The 25148-nt window shown below is 37.3% G+C and overlaps 1 protein-coding gene across 1 annotated transcript in view; it reads right to left on the reverse strand.

Moving 5' to 3' along the window:
* Nucleotides 1-25148, reverse strand: part of dusp22b (dual specificity phosphatase 22b) — a 59576-nt gene that overhangs the window by 5366 nt on the left and 29062 nt on the right. The window contains exons 4-6 of the mRNA XM_041248016.1: nt 8511-8560; nt 5727-5801; nt 2238-2409 (exon numbers count right to left, since the gene is read on the reverse strand). Of these exons, the coding sequence (XP_041103950.1) occupies nt 2238-2409; nt 5727-5801; nt 8511-8560 (297 nt within the window). The remainder of the gene's footprint in view (nt 1-2237; nt 2410-5726; nt 5802-8510; nt 8561-25148) is intronic.

Below are 25148 nucleotides of genomic sequence, written 5' to 3' on the forward strand. Positions count from 1 at the left end.
GCGGTCACCAACATGACCTGGATTACAAATAAAACAATTAAAGAATTGTTTGGACTGTGAACTTTGTTGTTTGTCAAACGCACTGCACCTCTACACCTGCGCATGGCAAACCACTTTGCCACAGGCAGTTTGGGTCATTGGGGCACTCATATATTTAACGATAATATTTGTGTAAATAAAACACCCTTTTAAATGACTCCTGTGCATTTTATTGCAGTACGGACTTAGTGCAATCAGTGCCTTCCACTTTAGACAGGCGCTTTACATTATAAAATAGTGTTTTTAGAGGCAAGTCTTTATAACCAAGTCAGCGATTTGCTACTTTAACAAAACAATGCAGCCCACGTTAGCTTTTTTATTTTACTTACGTAATTTTGATATAATTATTTTTATTATTATTTATTTTTAACTATTGAAACTGTTAGTTCAGTGTATCTAAGCTGCTGTAATAAAGCAAAATACCTCATGCCTGGTTGGTTAATAATGTGTTTTACTGCTCTTGCCCAAATTGTTTTTCAATGTCATTAGTGGCGATTCGTGTCGTTAGTAGTGAATACTGTTTCAATAAATTTATTTTACGACTTATTAATTAAAAATGAACTCAGAGGTGTAAAATGAAACTGACAAACAGGTATTGCAGATCACCATGGCTGAAAACTGGCACAGGCGTTATATATATTTCCCTTTCATTTAGGCAACACAGCACATAGGGGATCAGGTGAGGCTGTGTACACTACTCTGGCTTAGAAACCCTACCCGTCCGGATGGCTAACAGCTGCTGAGGAAGCATTCAACGCCACGCTTGGGCAAACAAGGGAGGTGGCAGATACTGATGAAATGGGCTTAAGTGCAGCATTAGTTCGTTCCCAAAATTGCCACTGCCTGCTGTATCCTGCATAAACTCTTGTCAACAACAAAATTAGGTGTTCAGGAATCCGTGGCTGCCTGTGAGACAGACTGTTACCAGTGTTGCCAAGTCTCACGAGAAAAAAAAAAGTGACACTGCCTTTCAAAACAATCACAAAACAAGCACAACCCATGTTAGTGTGTGGATGTTTATGCAAATTCCAACCCGCGACTCTCCAAAAAAAAAAAAAAAACACAAACAAAAAACAATCCCGCTTATTATAAGCGGACTTGGCAACTGTAAAGGTTACCTCAGCCACCAGTTTCAATTGGACAGCAGCGATCTGCGGGGGCTCGTGCTGTCAGATTCTCTCCTTTCTTTTAAGTTGTGTTGGATTTACTGTTGTGTTAAATATTAATGATGCAAACAAATAAAGCACAATCAATATTTTCATTTGCAGTTTTATTTGGTCAGTTCTGAGAGGGCATCAGCAACTTGTTTGTTGCATTATTTTGGGCGATCGAGCTGGCTCATGACATCCAGTTCACCAACTATATTTATTAACGCGGAGGGCAGAAATGAGATTTACCCTATCCCTCTCTTTGGCCGTTCTTTTTTCGGCCACAAACCTGATTTACACGAGTAATTCTCCCAAACGTGCACATGCATTGTCATTTCATGTGTAAATTAACCTGCATGGAAAATAGTCAATGAACAGTGGTTCTTTTCATATAGGCAATATGGTTTATGGTATAGGAAGGGATACAACGATGTACAACAAAGACCACAGTTTCAAATACCAGGGAAAAAAAATATTTAAAATTCCACTAGTCTGTGGTTGCGTCTACTGTATAGTACACCTGAAACTTTAAATGTAGCTAGATATAAAGTTCTGAGGGTTATGAGTTTGGGTCATAGAAATGTTACAAAGTAGAAACTTGGTGCATTATGTGCAATCAAAACTAAACAGTGAATTAAACATTGTCTACATTCTTTACTTTCGTACTGCGAGTTTCATTTTACCACAAATTAATCCAATAGCATTGTTAACTAGATCATGAAAAACACAGTCTTAAGTCAGTATTGTTTATTATAGTCTCTGAAATAATGAGTCTATGAAAACTGCACAAGTGGTTTCTAAATATTCTCTACAGATTTGTATAGCACATTGTTTTCAGCAATACTTTTATTTTTTTCAATTGATTACTTGGTATATCCAATAATGAGCAATAAGAGCTGTAACAAATACTGTAGCGACAACAACAACTTTTAGCCACAGGTGCCACTGTGTGTTATGTGAAAATATTACTCAGCTACAAATTAAAGCTACATTTCATTTAACTTCTAAAAGATATATCGACATTTGTTCCACTCAATTTTTGTAACTCACATTGTGCACTTCATTTTTTTGAAACTCTTCGAGCTGCCTCAGAAAGCCAGCGTTGGGGCCAGCACAGGCTCTAGCCACTCGGACTGCCGACAATGCATCCTGCCATCCCAAGTCTGTGACAGTCATGATGTACGCAACTACAAGAGTGACACTGCGGGAAACACCAGCGAGGCTGCAAAGACAGGAGTTTAGGCACACAGGAAAGGTTAGTTGGTGGTGCCTTCATCCAGGCAGACAATCCCCACAATCAGCATTATCTGTTTACATAGAATTGTGTGCAGTGTGTCAGAGAGTAAACTTCTGCTGTACCCTGACACAGTGGCCTGATCGTTAACAAGAGGAAATGCATTCTAAAAAAGGTGTAACTTTCTCTTATTCTGATACCACATCTTCCTTCAGTGTATTTTTTTTCTGCATATGCACTTGCAGATAAGTCTAAAGTTTTGTTTTCTACATACCATGCTTCATATGTTCGCTACAGTCCCTAGCAGACAGTTTTTATAATGGGGGTGGTCTTATCAGATAGAGTTGGGAACTCCAAGAAAATACTCCCTAAAGCCCATCTGTTTTTATTTCCTATATTGTTATATTGCTATATTAGTATATTTCCTACTTCCTACATTTTTCAGATATATAATTCTTCTACCCCGCTTCTACTGAGTTTAAAGTAGTATAACTTCTAGTAATTGTATTGCAGTTCTGAATTTATTTGGCTTTGCCCAAACTTCTAGTCTCTGTTTATCCTAAATGTGTTAGTTATTAAATTTGAAGCTTGGCTGAAACTCAGGGGTTGATTTGATCAACCTGTAAACTGACCAGCCAAGCCACAGATGTTTTTTATTGGTGTGTTTTATAGCATTGAAAACACTGTGTAACAATTTTTTTTTGTTTTTTTTGTTCCTGGGTAGTAAGTGTTATTTCCTAATTGCTTATGCCTCAAAAGTATAGAAAATGGCTATTATTCCCCACAAACTTTGCTTTTGTGACCAGGACAGTGATATTTCAAAATATCACTATTTCCAATGGGAAAACGGGCAAATGTGTGTCTTTTCTTCACATAAAGTCAGAAAAAAACAACATATGAATCCAAATTAACATGTATTTATACTAAAGTAATACAAAAATTACTACAAAAGATTTAGAAGTGAGCAGTTTTTCGAGATTTACGATTATACTGTATTCAAAAATTGTTTACTATGTGCCTACACACATGAATTATCACTTTAGTCGTCGCTTAATAGGGTCGCTCTACATATATATATATATATATATATATATATATATATATATATATATATATAATATATATATATATATATATATAGAGCTATAGATCGACCCTGGGAATATATTTAGAAATATGTTATAATTAGATTTGTTTTTATATGTTATTAAATTTTGTAATTGTCTCAGTTCCAAGTAAATGGTTTGTTTTATTTTTGGAATTTTATATTTGTATTATATGTAAACTGTTTAAAACATCCAAGGAGTACAGCTATGGCCACATGTTTCGCATCACCCTATAGAATTAACTAACTTTGCTTTATAAAGTCGAATGAAAATATGTTGAATAACACCGTGTAATTATTCCCCACAAATTTTGATTTTGTGACCAGCGCAGTGATATTTTGAAATTTACCTATTTTCCAGAACATTCCAGATAGATTCAGTGCTGAGTAAACTTGGAGTAACTTCTAGAACGTTCTAGAACTTTCCAGTAATATAAATAGTAGTATAAATACAGGGACATTAAGCCCACCAGTTCAGTTTAGTTCCAGCTGCCTAAGTGGATACATAGCTGCATTTTTCTGATATGGCATCAAGAGGCTGCAATGGTGGCATTCCTGATGGGTCTCCAAGGTGGTTTTACCAAGTTTCCCTGCTATCTTTGCCTTTGGGACAGCAGGGACACCAAGGTGCACTACCACAGGTGGGACTGGCCACAGCGGACCAAGTTCTCTGTGGGGAGGAACAATGTCAAGTGGGAGCCACTGGTGGACCCCTGGAAGGTGCTAATGCCACCACTGCACATCAAATTGGGCCTTATGAAACAATTTGTCAGAGCTCTAGATAAGGAGTCGGCAGCCTTCAAGTACCTTCAAGACTTCTTCCCTAAGCTGCCTGAGGCAAAGGTCAAAGCCGGTGTCTTCGTCGGACCACAGATAAAGAAGATCCTGGAGTGCAATGAATTCCCCAAGAAGCTCACTAGTAAGGAGAAAGCGGCTTGGAACAGCTTTGTCGCAGTGGTTCGGGGATTCCTGGGCAATCACAAGGCCGAAAACTATGTGGAGCTGGTTGAGACTCTGGTGAAGAACTACGGCACAATGGGCTGTAGGATGTCCCTCAAAGTCCATATCCTTGATATCTTGATAAATTCAAGGAGAACATGGGAGCGTATTCGGAGGAGCAAGCGAGTGCTTCCACCAGGATATACTGGACTTTGAACACCGCTACCAAGGACAGTATAACGAGAACATGATGGGAGACTACATTTGGGGGCTGATTCGTAAAAGTGATTTACAGTATAATCGTAAATCCTGAAAAACTACTCATCTTTTGTAGTCATTTTTGTATTACTTTAGTATAAATACATGTTAATTTGGATTCATATGTTGTTTTTTTCTGACTTTATGTGAACGAAAAGACCGTTTTCTCATTGGAAATAGGTACATTTCAAAATATCACAGTCCTGGTCACAAAAGCAAAGTTTGTGGGGAATAATAGCCATTTTCTATACTTCTGAGGCATAAGCAATTAGGAAATAACACTTCCTACTGAGGAACAAAAATTGTGTTACATAGTGTAATGTTACATTAACATTGCATTACATACTGCTTTGTAGTTTTCCATATACCTAACGATTAACTGTTAAATTGACATTTTAAAATCTAACATGGGATACTGTACTGCTATTAAGGCTTGAAATAGACTTTTGCGATATCATTTTGTAGTTTCTTTGATTGCATGATGTTAAATAAAATATCCACATTATGTTCATATAGTTTTGTTTTTTTTTAAATGATGTCTCAATCCTGAAATTCTAGGTGGTGCAAAACTTTTTTTAGCTGTAGATTTTATTTAAAAATATATAATTTTGAGTGAGAGAACTGCAAAGCTGCGCATTCTAACTGCTCAGACAGCCTACACACAAGTATTTACTCTTAGTAACAGTCGATATGTGTATACATTATTGTTCACTGACCATTTTCTATTAGCATCATATTATGTGACAGAAGTGTCAATATAAAATTAATTTCTTTTAACAACACTGACATTGTAAATTTCACAGATTGCACAATTTTCAAGCTTTCACAGACTTTTAGTTTGAAGTATTCCACTCCCAAACATCAATGTAACAATACTGCCACTCTCAAACCCCAAAACTAAAATTGTCATACACTGAACAAATGAAGCACTGAGCAACCCCTGATATGTGTCCTCACTTAAATTTGATGAATTAACAAAACATTTGTTACAATTGCTACTTACCAGTGGACAAGACACCCTTCTTTTTGAAGCCGGCATTGATGAATAAACTTAATGCTCTCTTTGAAATATTGGGTCCTGCAAAATAAATAAACAAAAATCAGTGTCACCAGAATTATTTCTTTTGATTTAAAGAAAACACATTACCTCTTGAAAGGTATTACTCAAGCAGAAAAAACGAAAACAATCAAAAGATCAACAACACTTTTGCCTGTAAAAAGTGAAACAACTTTCTTTATCAAAGCTGAAGAGCATGAATGGACAAAAAGACAATAACATCTATGAGGCAGTGGGGTGTAAGTATAGGTGCAGTGCAAATAATTGTGGATCCAAAATTAGAACTGCATTGCAGCCAGGCAATTACTTTTCACTGCACCCTATGTAAGCTTAAGAATGCAAATTACTCAACACAGACAAATAATGATACACAATTACGACAATGAGTGCATCGACTACTTAGTGGCCACATTTGCACAGTTAGGAATACAGAGAGCAGTAGTCACTGCATGACATTTGTGGAGCACAAAGACACAACCCAAAAAAAAAAAAAAAAAAGTCAGTGGAAGGGCAGCAAAGTCCTCTGGTGCAGGGAAAAGAAAACAGAAACATGCTCTGAGAAGGAGCTGAGAGTCCTTACGGAGTTGTTTGGAAAAGCCTCAGCAAACACCAGTTATGCTAGTGTCATTAGGAAATGATATGTATTGGCCTGCCCTTTTCAGCAAGACATTCAGAAATGTGCCAATCACTCTGGAAAAGGTGGTTTAGGCTATCCCTCCAGACATCCCAACTATGGTCTGAAAGGAACCAGAGGTTACTAAGTAGTGCAGAGAATACAGAACTTTCAAATGTGCAGGAATAGTGGTCCCTAGATTGACGCTGGGGTCTAGCTCAATCCCCCAGTTCAGCTACTAGGTCTAGGATGACCTGCAGAGTGAGATGATAATGCTTTAGCACTGCATCCTCCGGCATCCCAAACAAAGTGATCCTGGGATTGAATATGTATGGTCTTCTTCATCTTACACTTCTCCTCCAAATGTATTCCTGCCTCTCCTCAACATGAGCCAAATGGCGCAGCATCAGGAAGTGTACCACAGCAGCCATCCTGAAGCCAATGACAGGACTCTGCAGATGTGTGCTTTTATACAGCTCTTAGTTACTCACTTCTACAATGGTTTGCACTTCTTAAGAAGTTTTTTTCATTTTAATGCTTTTCAATATAATTTTAATGATAATGATAATGATTAATGATGGCAAAGTGCAAATTTGATAGCAGATGCACACCATTTTAAATCGGACTTTACAGTTGTTAAACATGATTTACGGACGCATTATGGGGGTTCAGCAGATCACCTATCACAGTTGTTAATGTTTTGCTATTTTGTCATTTTTAAAAGCTGCTATAAGGATAGTGGTGGCATACAGGGTAATTCAAATGTAATCCTAGTGTGAGTCACAGAAAGTCTTGCTTCTTTACAGTTTTATTCCTTTCAGGAAAAGATGGGGCTTAAGGATAGAGCATCTAAACTTTTTTTTTATATAAATACAAACCTCTATAACATCAAATTAAATTTGTTTGAAACTCTTCGAGCTGGCTCATCTGAATACAAATCTGTTGTATTGAAGAGTTTAAAAAAATTAAGTCAAAAATAACCATTTCAAATATTAGTCAATTTTGTAATCTGAGAGAAAACCAATGCTTCCTTCCTGAGATGCTTTTGTTGCTCTTCTGTCATATAACAGGAAATGGGCACAAAAAAACGAACACTATAAATACCAGTGAAGAGGACATTCTGTTTGTTTGCCATTTGCAGTAGCCAAAGTTTCAGATAGTCTGTACTAAAGAGGTAGATACACTTCTTATCAGTGTAAGTAAAAAGTGAATGGAGGTGTGACTTAAGATACAGTGGTATGTGCTTTACCTCATTTGTGGTCATTTAATTTTTTAGCTTTTGTTTTGATGGTTTAAATACAATTTGATATTCATGAAATATATTGGCCAAATATCAACAATTTCCAGGAGTATTCTGTTCTTTATGCTTCCCAGCAAACCACAAATTTTGGGAGTTGTACACATACTATCTTCCAAAAATAATGGCGGTGGGGTGGGATGGTCTGGAGTTTGTCTCCTCAAATATATGCAAAATATTAAAATTTCTCACAAGTGAAGTGGTACTCAAAATTGTTATCCATTTACTACCATGGCTGAAGGAGTGGGTCATTTCCTTGGCCATTTAAGCTGGCAGTCAAGTGTTAGTCAGCAATTTCCCTACTGCATCTACTGTACGTGGTAACAATATTCATTTGCAACAAATCCTCCCAGAAATATAAGATAATATATTATTATCATTGTTAGTCCCTAACTATTACCAGTAAACATTAGCATTACCTCTTCTCTTGGAAGATTACCGTATTGCTATAACAAAACCCTTGTCCCACATGTACAGCTCCGGCAACTTCATTAAGGGAAGCAGCCTAATCTGAATACAGCAATACTCAACCATATATCAAATACACTTGCTCAACAGTATACACGACACATAAACTGCATCTCTATCAGCAGTAGAATAACATTAACAATAATAAACACAATAACAGACATTGAAATATTACAGTGAGGGTCTCATCCTCACAGGTTGCAACCAGAAACATGAGAGATCCAAATAAAGTGCAAAGTATTTATGACTAATCTTACTGGCTATGAAATGTGTAGGCAGAATAGCCTTGTTGGCGTTGGAACTGAAAGCATGTTAATATTTGTGATTACAACAACAGTTACAAAAAACTTACAAATTCTGTGAAGGCGAGTCGGCAGCAGGAATGCAAAGGTATGTCATCTCCTGGGGACAGAGAATATGCAATCCGTTAAGAGATCTTTACTTTATAAAGGGATCAACACAATTTGAAGGGCTATTCACAAACAGAAAGTTGCTTTATCACCTTGTACTACTATCCAAAGAGTATAAGTAATGGTTTCACATGCAGCAGTAGTACTCGTTTTGCTACACTTTTTTTTTTGTCGTCACTAATGATTTTTACTCGTTTTCTCCCCAATTTGGACTCGACAATTATATTTTTATTAATCCCCTTTCAAAGCTGCAATCCCCCTAGTCGTGTTTTTCCCACTGCAGATCAACATTGAAGCCATCAGACCTATAGTGCCGGAGGTCAACACAGATCTGAATGGTTCCACTGCAGACCTGCAGACGCCATATCAACCACAGGAGTCGCTGGTGCGCGGTGAACCGTGGATTGCCCTGCCGATCTAACCGGACGGCGCTCAGCCAATTATGCGAACTGGGAACTCCCGGTCACAGTTGGCAATGAGATAGCCTGGACTCAAACTCCAAGCGAAGTGCCTTTACTGGAATGCGCCACTCAGGAGCCCCTCTTTGCTAAAGACAAGGCAAAAAAATATGTCTGTGTTACTGGCTGCCAAATACTGATCGTTACCTAGTCATGTGTGGCTTCAGATATGGGAAACGAGATAATCAGGATCCATTTCTCATATGACACAGATCAGGTACGTCACTCCAAAATGCTTTGCGTTTCCCAACTCTGGCCCACCTTGTAAAGGAAATGTTTAATCTAGTGTTCAATGTTTTGTTTTTATTTTATGTTGTAACCCTAGTTTTTGTTATGTGGAATGTAATGAAAGAAAAATAAAATGGGGAGTAAATATTGTGGTATTTTTCATTGTGTAACACCCTCTTTTTCACATATACAGTGCCTTGCAAAAGTATTCAGACCCTCTCACAGTTTTCACATTGTGTTGCTTTAAAGCTTGCAGTCATGACACTTTGAAGTAGGAATTAATATATGTTATATACACAACCTACTCCACACATTCAAAGCAAAAACAAAAAGAAATAATAGATAATTAATATGAAATAAAAATGTAAAAGTCATGATTGCCTAAGTATTCAAACCCTTTGCTGAGGCATACCTAAATTAATTCAGGTGCACAAAATGACCTTAATGAGCCACACAATTAGTTGAGTAGTTCGGTCTCTGTGCAATATTAATGGTTCTCATGATTTCAGAATAAAAGCACCTGTCTCTGTTAGGTTCCTTGGTCAGGTAGTGAATTTCAAGCAAAGACTCAATCTTGAAGACCAAGGAGCTTTCAAAGCAAGTCAGGGACAAAGTCATTGAAATGCACAGATCAGGAGAAGGGTACAAAAAAAAATATCGAAGTCTACACACACAGTCTGAGCACAGTCTACTCAATCATCAAAAATGGAAGGTGTATCGTACCACCCAGACACTGCCTAGATCAGGCTGTCCCTCCAAACTGAGCAGCCGGGCAAGGAGGAAACTGGTGAGGGATGCCACTGTAAGGCCAATGACAACTTTGAAAGAGCTACAGAGTTCAATGACTGAGAAGGGAGAAAATGTGCATCAGTCAACAATATCCAGAACACTTCACAAAAGTAGCCTGTATGGCATGGTGGCAAGAAGGAAGCCATTACTAAAAATAAGCCATCTCACAGCCTGCATGGAGTTTGCAACAAAGCACCTGAATGATCCTGCAAAAATGTGGCAAAAGGTGTTGTGGTCAGACAAGACCAAATTGGAACTTTTCGGTCTAAATGCCAAGCGTTACTTTTTGCGCAGACCCAACACAGCACATCTCCCAGTCAACACCATCCCTGCAGCCAAGCATGGTGGTGGCAGCATCATGCTATGGGGATGCTTCTCCTCAGCAGGGACTGGAGCTTGTTAGGATTGAAGGAAAAATGGATGGAGCAAAGTACAAGCAAATACTAAAGGAAAACCTGTTTCAGTCTTCTAATGACTTAAAACTGGGGCGAAAATTCAGCAGGACAATTATCCAAAGCACAAGGCCAAAGCTACACTGGAGTGACTTAAGAATAAGAAAGTGAATGCCTTGAGCGGTCCAGTCAAAATCCTGACTTGAATCCTATTAAGAATCTGTGGAAAGACTTGAAAACTGCTGTCCATAAGAGATCCCCAAGCAACTTGAGAGAGCTTGAGCAAATCTGCCACGAAGAATGGGCACAAATTGCACCAAGCCAGCGTGCAAAGTTGGTAGAGGCTTACCCAAAAAGACTTGCGGCTGTAATTGCTACCAAAGGTGCTTCCAAATATTGAGTTGACTGGTCTGAATACTTACGCAATCAACATATTTCAGTTTTTTCTCTTAAGTTAAATAAATGTCAGCAAAAACTAATCTTACCCTTACAAGTCTTCAGTTTGAGCAATCAAGTTTTGAATAAACTATTAAGTTTAAAAAAATGTGTATGCATCATTTTGTAATTTCACAAAATGGGACACCATAGGAAGGGTCTGAATACTTTTGCAAGGCACTGTATTTTACCTGAAGTGTCAAGTTATAATTACTTTATGAACATGTGTCAATGTCCACTTTGTTTACTGTGAAGACACGACAATGGCAGGGATCAAATAAAAAAAACTGTGGTGCCCGCTTCTTTTCTTTCCTAGCCCCCCTGTGTGGGAACGAACTACCAGATCACTTCAGGACTGATCCATCTCTCACTGTCTTTCGCTTCCTCCTCAAGACCCACTGTGTCACTGTAGATAGAACTTACTTTATCCTATTTCATATTGTATTATATTAGTATTATTGCACTTACTGTAAACTATACTGTATTTTAATATGAACCTTGCATTGCAACCCTGTACTGCCCTGTAATATCTGTAAGTCGCCTTGGACAAAGGCATCTGCCAAATAAATAAATACAAATAAATATATTTGTTTTGTAGTTAATTCAGTGGGGTAAAGTAAATCTTGCACAACCTATTCTTACTTCTGGGATACTTTTCTCATACAATAATTCAGTGTAGTTCAGACTACAGGCAGTTACGTGGCATTTCGAATGTCTATATAAAAATCACCACCAATTACTGGCAGCTGACAACCTGCTTCGTCATAGTTACCGTAACTGGAAACAAAACAGAATATGCTGAGTGCAGATGACAATCTTTACAAGTCAGAACACATCTTCAATTGAAGTTCCTGATTAAATATCTAAGCACACACTAGTACAATGTGAAATCAATAATCTGTACCTTCACCTACACTGCTGTGTAATATGCTTTTGAGCAGATTGTGTGCAATAATTACATTTTTGCAGTCTAACTTTTTAGTGTAAACACTGGGAAGTTGTCAGCTTTATTCACAAGGTTCTTTAATTCAAGAATGATATTATGTGGCTCAAGATTGAATTTGCTTCTTAAATTCCAAAGTCTGGCTAACTGAAGTAACACACTGACACTAGTCCTCTGATTAAGAGATAATAATAATAATAATAATAATAATATAATAATAATAATAATAATAATAATAATAATAATAATGCCACATAAGAACATATCGGGTAGAGTAAGAAGTGTGGTTAGTCTAAATCTATTTTGGTTAACTTTACAGTAAATAATAATAAATGGCACACAGTGTTGCAGTTATTTAAATTTAATTAGAAATATAATTTGTCACCTTCATTAATTCTATATTGCTGATAGGCTTGCACTATATGTAGGCTAATTCTAGATGATTATAAACAAATACAATAAACATAAAATATATGCATATAGATTTTGGAGATAACCTAGCCATACACACACTGAAGTTTTGGGACCAGTGAAAGACCCCCCACTCATCTGTGATCATTAGGACCTGCTCCACAGACTTCACCGGCAGTGGGGATTTCATGATTTATCAAAAGACAACAGCTCGTTCCCCTTCAAAAAACATGTGCATGCATAACACTGGTGCTGTACATCCTCAGATACCGTAAACTGAACAACCCAGAGAAAGCACCTGTGGAACATTAGGAAAGGGATACAAGCTGAAAGCACAGATTGTGAAGCACCGGGTACTTTTAACTCTTTTCTCGTAAAAACACCTGCCACAAATAATCTTCTCTGCTACAACAGCTGTTTAGTGCTCAGCACATGGTAAATGCACTGCTTGACTGGAAGTTGACATTAAAGGTTAATTTCTAAAATGAAAAGCCAGTCATTGTCGATTGCTCACTCGCAACTTTACAAGGAGGATAAAGGGAGGAGGGGTTTATCTGGGGTTTACATTGTATACATTTTTAATAAAACACCAAATTGCCTCCAAAGATTCTCCAATCTTTTCTAACTGGGACCCTTTGAAGTGACCTCTCCTAATATACCCTCTTACTAAAATATGGGGTGTTAGATTTTTAATATTAAAATAATTGTATTCAACCAGACAAACTGCCATATCACAACTATTTACAAAATACATATTTTTAAATAATAAAAACAGAAACTAAAATCCCCTGCCACGGCTGTAAATTTAAAACCAGAGCTACCATTATGATGCAAATGACATATACTAACAGTATTACAGTATTAGCACAGAATAACAATTAGCAATGAAACGTTTAGTCACAATCTGATAAGCAGTTTTTCAAATCAAATCAAAAGTGTAGCATACAGACCCCCACCAAATCTCCAATATTCTCAGTAATTTAAGTAATTTATCTCAAAATGCCATTCCCAGAATGCCAGCTTATCCAGTATTGAGATCTCTTGTCTCATGTACCCTGTGATTTCTGTTGACTGAACGTTTTTCTCTCAAAATATTCACTGATTTTAAGTGACAGACAACAAACTATGAAAAAATAAAACATGGGGGGGAGGGGCGGTTTGTGTTTGGGTTTTTATATTATGTTGTGTTATGTATTGTTCCATGTTGTTCTTTTCTCTTTAAATAAATAAAACATTTGTTCAAAAAAAAGAAAAAAGAAAACGTAGAGTTCTGTTGTAGGCTTGCGTTTAATCCATAATTTAAATATTTGTGCCAGAATGAAGCTCCTTATAAACACGTACGTAAAATATCTTTCAGTAGCCTGCTTTTTGAGTTAATGCTGAATTGTACAACATTCTAAAATAAGCCTTTTTTTGGTGTTTGTTCCTTCATGCTGATTTGATTTCCACTGTGCAGTACTTTTGTATTTTCATTTGATCTTACTGTATTTTTATAGATGGCATGGGCAGTATTTACTGTAAATAGGCAGTTAATTAGTGAGGGACTTGATGTATGTTACTGTCGCTGAAGAGACTGTATGGTAACTAAATACTTTCTGCGCTAGGTCTGTTTAACGAAAATAATATTAAAAAAAAAAAGTTTAATGTTTCTATTGAGTCAATGGAGTCATGTCATTGATATTTTCACTATGTAAAAAAAAAAAAAAAAAAATTGCATCAAAACTTTGAAGTACATTTCATTTTTGCACAAGGTCCCTTGAATAAAATGACAACACTGACAAATTATGAAAAATGCTATTTTTTAGCAGTCCAGTATTGTGATGCATGCACAGAAACAGAGTAACAGCTGCACACACAGCCCAGATATATTACTGTATCATTTGGAAGGGTAAAGTTAGGAGATTTTTGAAGCTATATCAAATATATTATGTTAATATATTTGGTTGTGTTCTTTATTAATTTGTAGAATAAACATATTTTTAAACAGTTTTTAAAAAATACAACAACCACACAACATACAATAATAATCCGTATTTTGTACAGTACAGTGATATGAAAGCACCGCAAAACGCTGTACAGTTTAGGACAATAATACTAGAAATAACGACACAAAGCACAAAACAACAAGTATACAACGTACAGTAAAAATAAAACAGGTTATAAAATAAAACATTGCACAGTGACATAAGCCTAACCATGATGAAATGCCTGTACACAGAGATGCATTTGTAGTTGTTTTTTTTAAAAGCATCAACAGTATTAGTGTCCTAGCCCGTCAATCACCATACTAAAACAATCAATGTTTCTCAGTGGTAGGGGAGAGCCAAGTATCATTACTACAATACAGTCATTAAGTACCGAGACAGCCACGTTTGTATCGGGTGTAGTCTGAATATATAATTGTGTGTTGTCTGTGTATAAGTGAAAGCTCACACCATTATGACATAATCTGTCCAAGTGGCAGCATATAGATGTTAAAAAGTAAGGGTCCTAGAATGGAGCCCTGTGGCACGCCTGTAGATTCTGAACTAGAGTCAGATGTATAGCCACCCACAGAAATGCACTGTTTGAGATTTTACAAACCACTGTAAAACAGTACCAGCAATACCCACACAACATTCCAAATGATTGATTAGAATGGAGTGGTTTACGATGTCGAAAGCAGCACTGAGGTCTAACAGGACCAAAATGGTCAGTGCACCTGAAGCAACGGCCATTGTTAATAACCTTAACAAGGGCTGTTTCTGTGCTGGGTCGTGATCTAAAACCTCACTGCAAGGGTTCATAGATGTCCCATTTCAAGAGATGACCCTGTAACTGATGAGTCACCACACATTCTAAAATTTTGGACAGAAATGGCAGATTGGAAATAGACCTATAATTACAGACAGCACCTGGATCTAGATTTGTTTTTTTAAGCAAAGGAGTCACAACGGCATATTTAAATGCTAAGAGATGGCGTCGGTCACCATCAAGCTGAGAACTGGGACATGAGACACAATAACTGATGTTGGTGCTGGATCCAAGAAACAAGAGGTCGGTTTCATTTTAGTGACTAAGCTAGAAGGAGTAACCTCAGCGAAATAGGACAAGTAGGTACATGTAAAAATCAATGTGGCAAATGGCAAGACAGCATGTGGAACAGAACAGTTGATGTATAATACTGTCAATTTTACTTGTGAAGTAGTCAAGAAACTTGTCACATTGCTCTTTAGAGCCAGTAGGTGTTGGCAAACGTATTGATGTATTGTTGAAAAGAGGTGCCTGAAGAACAGTCTCTAATTAGGTTAGAATAAAAAAGCAATCTGGCTGAATTTAAGATATGCCTTTATGCTCTCTCCATATTTGAAGATGAACAGTTACACCAGTGTCCCACCACCTGTGTTCAAGCCTACGCCCTGCTGTTTTCATGGAGCATAGCTGATCATTGTACCATGGTGAACAATGCGTGTAGGAAACTAAGTGTGTTTTCTCAGGAGCTAAACTATCAACAACATTACGTAAGTTTGTGTTATAAGACTCCACCATGTCCACCAATGCCCGGGGATGATCACCATACAGTGATGTACCAAAAAGGTTTTCAGCAAATGCAATTGAATTTACAGATTTAACATTGCAAAATTGAGCAGTACGTTTAGCTTTGATTACTGGTACTGGTAGATCCACGTTAAACAAAATGGCCACACGATCAGAAATTGTAAGATCAAGGACTTGGAGATTAATAACTGGCGGACCCGTGGTGATATGACCTTGATTTTGAGTAGGGACATTTACATGTTGTGTGAATCTACAGCAATCCAAAACAGCCAAAAATGTATTTGATAGAGAAAGGACTGAGAGTCAACATGAATACTGCAATCACCTGCGAGCAGAATCCGATCGTACATCAGACGTAAAAACGTCAACAGGTCCGACGGGGGCCGATATTTTGTTTAGGGGGCCGATATAAAAGAAACACCGCCACAGGTATGAAAAAAATTAATTTAAAAGCTAGACACTCAAATGAGATTTAAAAAAAAAAAAAGCAACAGCCACCGCTCTGATATTGTAACCAAGTCAGTATACAACAGCCAACCCCCCACCATGACCAGAGGCGCAGGCTTTTTCAAGAAAACCAAAGCCTGAAATGTTGTTGATGCAAGGTTTCATTCAGACATACAAAATCAAGAGAACGAGTATTGAATAATGCAACTTTAACCGACCTAGATGGTAGTGATTGATTTATATGCTGCGACTCAAAGGTAGCCTTAGGAAGACAGCATAAACTGCTAGGTCTAACACCAGTGCACCTAGCCAAGTGGAGTCTCCGGCGAGACCAAATAGTAGTGACATTAACATTGGTATTGTTAGAATAATCATAAATAAAACCGCGTCCAGAGCCCCTATGCAAATATCTTGGTCTACGCACTATTCCAAGCCTGTGACAAACAGTCAAAACATCATGGGAAATTGAAAAAGTGCCAACACGCTTTAAATACAGTAAGCGTGAAAAATAGAACAACAAAAACACACTGCCTTAGTCTGGGAAAAGTACAGTATACCGCAGTCCAGGAAAATGTTCAATTTACCAGAGTCGTTGAGAGTTCAGTGTAGCAGTGAGGGAGCAGAAATAATCTGCACAGCAGGGAGAGGTCACAGACCGGCAGTGAGAAGCAGTGTAGTACGGCAAGACAAATTCCAATTGCCATTTGCAAACAGGAGCTCAATGCAGGTAGTCATCAGCCAGACCAGCAGACTGAGGGTAGCAGGACCAGCTCAATAATGCAAGCAAGCAGACCAAGACAAAAGTGCTCATTTCAGGTATAAGTCAGCAGCAAAACCGGCGATAACAGGACCAGTGAAGCATGCAGACAGAGTCGGGACACAAAAACTCAGTTCAAGTATACGTCGGTGACAAGACCGATGGTGGCAGAACCAGTTCAGTGATGCAAGCAGGAAGGGTAGAGAAGATTAGTTGCCGCTTGCAGACGGCCCTCGGTTCAGATAGTCAGCAGCAAGATCAACAGAGTGCCACAGGCAGAAAAGGAGGAGCGGGCAGACACAAGTCTCACAAGTCCCACAGCAGCCAGCAAGCAGGACCAAAAAAACAATGGGCAGATAGACAGTAGACACCAGCGCAGACTTGACCACAAGTGAGCACCAGCAGCAATTCCAATGGATCAGACAGGTAAGTCAATGGAGGCAAATCCAGCATAGCAGGCAGAATCATGTAAAAAGAACTAATAAAAGTAAAAACTAGGCTGATTAGAAGGATGTATAAAACTAATTTAAAATATCATAAAAATAATAAAATAAAAAATAATTTAAAAAGATCCCGAAAAGCAAAGAAAAGAAAAAAGAAAAACTAAAAAGGTGACAAAGAAGCAGCAGCTATAGTGTGCCAGCATTCTCTCATCCTCTCTTCAGATGGGGGTTGCCTGATTCTGTGACTAATTGTATTCAATGATATATTGTTATGCATATTGGTAATACTTGTTATGTCAGCCCAAAATTACCAATGCTACCCAAATATTAGGGAAGGAGAGGCTGAGATTTTGGGATTGGGGGTAGATAGAGAGTGGAAACTGCGAGCGAGAGGGGGTACATATGTTAATTGTGGCTTGAGTTTTCTGATATGTAGTGTGCTCCCTTTGGCTCTCTTTAACACCTTAAAATTTTGTAACCAGGCTCCCATCTCTGTTAATTTTTCTGTGTTTTTGTCATTACTATGCTGCTGTCCTATACGATATTGCTATCTGACAAGTGTCTTGTCAGGGATCTTTCTCCGTGTCATATTTTCTTGCTCTCTGAGTGCTAAGACTTTTACTCGTTCATTCTCCCTGGTCTTTTCTTTTTGACCATGGGTAGTATTGTTATTAATTTTTGAAATTTGTGAGGGGCCAAACATCTGATAAAGAGAGCACAGTGCTTACATTATCTTTTAAGAAAAAAGGTTGATATTCCATGTTTGCAGGAAGCTCATTTGGCTTCAAGTGATGTTGCTCATTTTTAAAATAAACATTACAAAGTAATTGCTTGAGTATCCTGTAATATTTTGCAGTTCGTGAAGTCCACAGAGATCCAAAATATATTAATCTCGGACCACGTCCCTGTGTCATACACTTCACATTTTTCATTCTTTTGGATAAGATCTACGATGGCTACACTTAGCCCCCGCTAACAAAATGACAGCATGGGATACTGCTGCCGATAAAGGCAGTTGTGGGGGCTCCCGAGTGGCACATCCAGTAAAGGTGCTCCACATAGAGTACAGGATGCGCCCTATAGAGCCATCTAGACAGTTTGGCGTACCATGCTAGCAAATTCCACATGGTTTCCATATTATTTAAAGATATCTCTAAGTCATTTGAAGACATCTCAAAATAACTTCCTGTTCATTTGGAGAGATCGTATTACTTCAATTTGGCACCGCAGCGTTTATTTTAAATTGATCAAAATGACTGCAGCCCTTAAACGAGGGCAGCGATTATACAAAGACTGCCTTTATTAATAATACTATGCTTTACAAAAACTGCAATGTTTTATTACATGCTTTACGACATTTTAGAAGTGGCGCGTAATATGCTCCGAGCTACAGCACTATACTCCTGTGTGTTTTTGGGGCTTGAATACAGTACATTTACTGACACTTAACGAGAGCCTATTAGATGGGATGTGGACGGTCAGGGAGTACTGTACCAGCGAATCATGTGTGTGGATGTGTGTTGTTAAGGGGCGGGGCAATGCTGGTGTGGCAGTTAAGTCCAACAGTGTGATGTAGATGTTTTTCTGCACCAAAACTACCTTAGAATATCAGCTTGATTTCTGTAAAAACTCAATAAATCCTACTTGGTTATTTTTTTTCCTCTGTAACTTGCTTTTTTGTAATTTCTCTGCAAGAGAAACCAAAACTAAATCTTCTCATAGATAGTAAGCGCGTTGTTTTTATTTGAAGGGGATTGAGTATGGGAATTACAATTGAACTGAAAACAAAACAACAAAACCACCTACAACTTCAGAAGTACTGCTGTTCTGTACGTAGTTTATCTTGGATTTTCTTTCAGAACTGTACCATAAAATAAAATGTGCCTACTATGTGTGCATACATTTGTTTGTAATGTACATGCTAGATTGAGTCGCCCGTCTCTTCGGGGTGTTACATGTACATAGTCAGTGTTGTCTGCTTATTTGTTTATGTGTGTGTTTTTTTTAGTAGGGGGGAAAAAAGAATACGTTAATGTTTCTTTCTTGATAGACGTTTATTCGAGGGCGGCCTCTATTATAAAGCTGATATATTACTGCGGCGTCCACACTGGGTGCGTCTTTAATTGAAGGGCGACGCCAAATTGAAGTAATACGGTATCTCAAAATGGAGAGGAAGTCCATTCAAAACAGAGCATTTTCATAAGAAGTCATTTGGAGATATCTGAAATGACTTCCTGTTCATTTCGAGCAGTGGTTCTCAAACTATTTTGTTCGCGGACCATCTGAATGTTTTTTTTTTTTTTTTTTTTTTTATCTTGGCAGACCACACAATAAACAGTATAGCTGACTGAAAAATTATTTACTTTTCATTAACACGAATTTACCAAAAGGGGGGAAAAAAAAAAGATTGTTACTTTTTAAATTGGTAATTACAGCAGAAATTGATTGATGTGAATTCATAATCTGTGAAATTACAATGCATCCATGAGGTACCACCACAGTCAGAGCTGCAAATCTTCAGCTATGATCTTTATTTATAAAAAGGAATGTTTGGATGTTCAGTGCTGATTGGCCATTACCCTGCAGTTAAACAGTACAATGCACAGCAGAATTATTTTTTGCCGAAGTACAGCTCAATTAATAAATTATCAATACACAACATATAAAACTACCAATACATATACACATTGTTGTGTGAGGTCTTTTGAAGTTTTTAAAAATGAGTGACAATCCTTTCGTAATATTTTCGGAGGCATGACAGTGCACAAGTGCATAGAATTACAAGAAGCGGGGACTTGGGTCGGCCAGGGTGTCAGGGTATGCCAAATAGGGAGAAAAACTAAATTTTTTCATTTATTTTTTATAATATAATATATATATATATATATATAATATTATATATATATATATATATATATATATATATATATATATATATATATATATATATTATATATATATATTATTGGCATTTTTAAATGCTTGGTCACTCAAGGCTAACAGGTTATGTCAGGTCTGTTTACGGAGCAATTGAGACCAGCACAGAGACGTCATTCACTTGAATTCATTACAATAAATGGAAATGTTGAAAACATCCAGTTTAATGTTTACAACAAATATAACCTTTTTTCAGGGACTGCGATAAAATTGTTTGTGTTTTAAAAAAAAAAAAAAATTTAAAAAAAACTTAACTTGTATCCGTTTTAGAAGCGGGATAACACTCCAGGAAGTATTTTCAAAAAACAATGTTAGTGTATCAAACAGTAGCAAGTGACTTTCAAACGAAATCTGTTAATAAAATCAAACCGTTAATGCTTTGAAATTGAATCAATGAGATCATTAATGAACACATTTCTCATTAAAAGCATAATTGTCGCAGGTGTAGTGAATTAGGTATACAATTTATTTAAATATAGTAAGAAATGAGACATACCACATTTAAGTTCAGGATCATGTAGAACTCTGATTCCCTTGACAATAACCGATATTCATGTGTCAGAAATATAAAACAATAGTTTATTTAAGAATAAAAAGGGGTGCACAACTAATCTAATATTACAGAAAGGAAAGACTATTGGTTAGAGATATGAGTGAATAGTATACAGTTCATTGATTTCATAGTCAAACAATTACAAAGACCATAACATTATTAGTATACATGGTTAATAAACTAATATTAATTATGGCTGATCACATAAAGTGTCTACTTTGCATTAGTATTTTCAACACTCGTTTCTCATTGTAATCGACGCACAAGAATGAATTCCCATTCAGAACAGAATCCAACATTCCAGTACCTAATTTAGCAAATTAATTTTACCATGTTAATTTATTTAGTTTACACGTGACCTACCAAACTACTAATATGTTATTAACCTCAATTGATTATATATTCAAATTAACTCAGAAATGGGGCAATGATCAAGTTCTCTGCATTTACAAGGCAACTCTTGAGGCAACACATTTCAAACAAACAAAATACATTTCTTACACACTCTAAAACAAGAAGTTATATTATATTCCTAGAACAATTTATCCACTAACTTGATAGCATTTACTACAGTTAATTTTTTTTGAGTCATAAAATATTTAATATGCTGAATACTTTTCAACAAAGAAGAAGTCTTCTGCAGCTGCCCTCTCTGGATCTGAAGTTCCAATGAAAGAAGACGGTACTTTGCTTGAAGTATGCATTGTTGCATAGGCTTGCAATAACAAATAGTTATTGTTGATCTCCAAGGCTTGCAGAATTAGTTGTTGCTGGCAGTTTTCCAACTGGAAATAGTTCAGTTGATCAGACGTAACTCAGTGCAGAGAATGTGTTGCAATTGAAAAGTTATGTAGTTCGTAGAGGTGTTCTCGTTGCAATTCTTCTGTATGGCTAGTACATGACCTTAGGCCCAGCTACTGGCTATATTTCCATCCGTTTCATGGAGCGACGTGGAAACCAAGACCCACTTTCAGATCAAGGCAGTGTCCCATTTACTGTTTCAGCATCTCGTAGGGCAAAGCGCTAGGGCTCTCTTCAAAGCTGATTTTAGCCATTCTTCAGAACACTGCTTCTTCCTTGCCTTCTGTGAATTCAAGCAATTATGCTCCCAAGACTCAAACCCTACAAGTGTGGGATACGTGCCATACGAGAAGCACATCCTTTGAAAGGCAACTTTTGTGATTCTCACTTCCCATTCCTAGACGGCCCATTGTTCTCAACTGGTCCGCTGTTTCACCCTCTGTCAGCTGGAGAGAAACAGCGGACCAGTTGGGAACAAAAGCCAGACAGTTCAAAGCACTCAGGACTGTCTGGCTTGTACCCTCTGCAAGATACTGACCGCGCAAAATGATTCATCCAGCAATGGGGGGAGATGAAATACTTGTCCAGCAGTTAGTTTATGACTCTTTTTAAATGCATTCCCTGTCAGTGGGGAAGTTTGTGACCAGAAACCAAGTAGACACAGAGAATGGCTTAGGACCCCCCTCTATATATTTCAATTCTGTTAATTTCATACACAAAATGATATTATGACCCACTCTGACGTTACACAGGTCACGTACATCACTTTCTGTCTCATCAACTAGATAAGAGGAACTTGTTAATCAAAACGCATGTTATCGAGATCAAGAAAAATGAATGGAAGCAGAATTTGTTGTTATGGAAACTACAAGCGTACAGGGAGACGGCTCTCCCATCTGCGAGCAGCAGCCAAATGGAAATAATAATGGGAATATCTATGTTCATTTAAAATTGTGCATTTTCTCATCGAGAATGTACATTTATTTAGAACACTTCACATATAAAATGTTGATTTATGGTTACCTGAAGTGTGGGTATAAATCAAATGACATGGATTTAAAATAATAGTTTCTAAAATAATAGGTTTCACTAGTCCATTGCCCTCATTCGGTGGGATATTTTGCCATAGTTTATTATATACAACTCTTTCAATGTGCATTTAACAACCTTTTTTTGGTTAAGAAAAAAATTAATTTTTTCCTTGTTTTTGGACAGGGCAGTAGGTATGGTAGACTTGTCAGCTCATGTGTAGGCTATGTAGGCTTGGCTGGAATTTACTTTTGTACGTATATTAGGATGTACAAGTAGGCTATACAGACATGCGTTTGAAGTGACATTTGTGTTTGTAGTTGTTAGTTATTATGCATGTATACCATATATGTAACATTTCATCATATATTTATTATGCTTTTAAAATTTCATCAGAACTCCTTAAAAAGGACACATTGCAAATCCGCACTCACCTGTAAGGAAACTTTATTGTAATAGTATGCAGTTTTCTATACCAAGATTTCATTATTTACTCTTCGGTTTTTATTTGTATAACTGAAATAAAATCTACAGTAGAGGTCAGTTGTCATATAATGTATATATCCAGAGTTCAACTAGGCTGCGGTTGCATTGACAATTTCTTGGTAGTAACACTACACTGGGTGCAAATAACGGTATATCATTTTAGGAATATAACAAGCGTTTCTTAAGGTTACAAATGGTTCAAGCAATTGAACAAATCTGTTATTGTTTTTTTTGTTAATTGAAACCCTCCTTTTCCAAGTGCAAATGAACTCCTAATAAATTATAACAATTAACACAGATTTCCTTTAAAATTCCCAAACAAACAAATATGTAATCAAAAGAAGCACTGCTCATTAAGATAAACATTATTTCAGAAATCAACAATTTCGGAAATCACTTTAGCACGATTATTTAAGAACGAAATAGGCATAACGACCGCTTAAAATGCAAAATCAATGCTACATACCGATTTCTTGATAACACTGGAGTTACAACCTTTTGAAAATTGTGCCCACCAGGGCTTGTGCATTGTGTTGTATTAACATATGGCTTTGTTAATATTAACTCCAGTCATATATTATCCCTTACTTATTCAATTTCTTCTTATTATTATAATTCTTTATCTTAAATATTTAAGGTAAGGCAATGTTATTGTTCCATTAAAAGTGCCCCAGGCTATAATGCTCTGCCACCCAGCTATACATAATTCCTGCAGAGAACCCAGTAGACTATATACTATATATATTTACAGGGTTCTCAACAGGAATTTTTCACAGCATGGTGGTGGGAGGACCAGGGGGCGGGGCAGTGCGGGTGGGCGGCGAAAGAAACCGAACCCCCGTAACCCACTGCAGATGAGGCAGGACAAGTCATGCACATCCTTACTCATTGTCAGCATATCTAACATTCTATATCTATGGTTGTCAGTAGGTAGATGCAGAGTCTGTGTCATAGGACGTACTCACTAGCAACACATGGACGCCATTCCACGGAGGAGAAACTAGATTTTTGCCATAGTGTTATCATTTCTGTCTGTCTGTCCATATGTAAGAAAGTGCTGTGGGTACCCTGAGAGCAAAGCAAACATGCAGGGGTAGGGACAAGTTTCATTCGAAATCGTTCACGAGGGGTCAGATATAGTCTGTGAAGAAAATGATAATTAGGGATAATTAGGGTTCTTGGAGACAAAGCCTATATTAGACCAGACAGTACCTGTCTGACATCATCAAAATGACATCAAGCACTGGTCTCTAGATGTTTTTTCTCCGGAAAAATGCAGAGAAAATCTTTCAATGGCTGAGTGAGACCGATAGGAGCTGAATGAAGCTGAAAAAAAGGGGCGTATCTAAGCAATACACAGAGCCCCAGCACCACAGACACAAACAAAGGAGATAGCTGCTTCCACAGACCATTGCACTGTGATCTGAAAGCAAAATTGGCAGCAAATCTATATTGTGAACTTCTTTAAAAAGATCCCACGCTACGAAAATAAAATTTATGATTGAGGGACTCATTACATGCCATAAAACTACAACACCTATATCAGACGCCAAGCTCTGTAGTGCAGTGGACACTAAACGCTGATCCCTACCCTCTGCTAATCCAGTCCTGTCCAAAGCATGCTCTGAAACAGCGTTGAAATCGCTTCCAATAATCAATCGGAACTTTGACAGCTCAAGCATTAGTTTTGTCAAAAAATAAAAAAAACTTATCAAAAGAATTTGGTGCATAAACCAAAGCAAAAGCTATTTTTACCCTTAACAACTGTCTTTACGCATGTTATTCTACCTTCCATGTCACTTCTCGAATCCAGAAGAGTAAACTGCAGGTTTCTCCACCCAACAATCAGAACCCCCTTATTTTTTTTTTTATTTGAGGATGCTATGACATAATAATATATATTTGCAAGTCTAAGAATGTCTTTCTGCATGAGA

Source organism: Polyodon spathula, chromosome 4 (genome assembly GCF_017654505.1).
Source record: "Polyodon spathula isolate WHYD16114869_AA chromosome 4, ASM1765450v1, whole genome shotgun sequence".
Lineage (NCBI taxonomy): Eukaryota > Metazoa > Chordata > Actinopteri > Acipenseriformes > Polyodontidae > Polyodon > Polyodon spathula.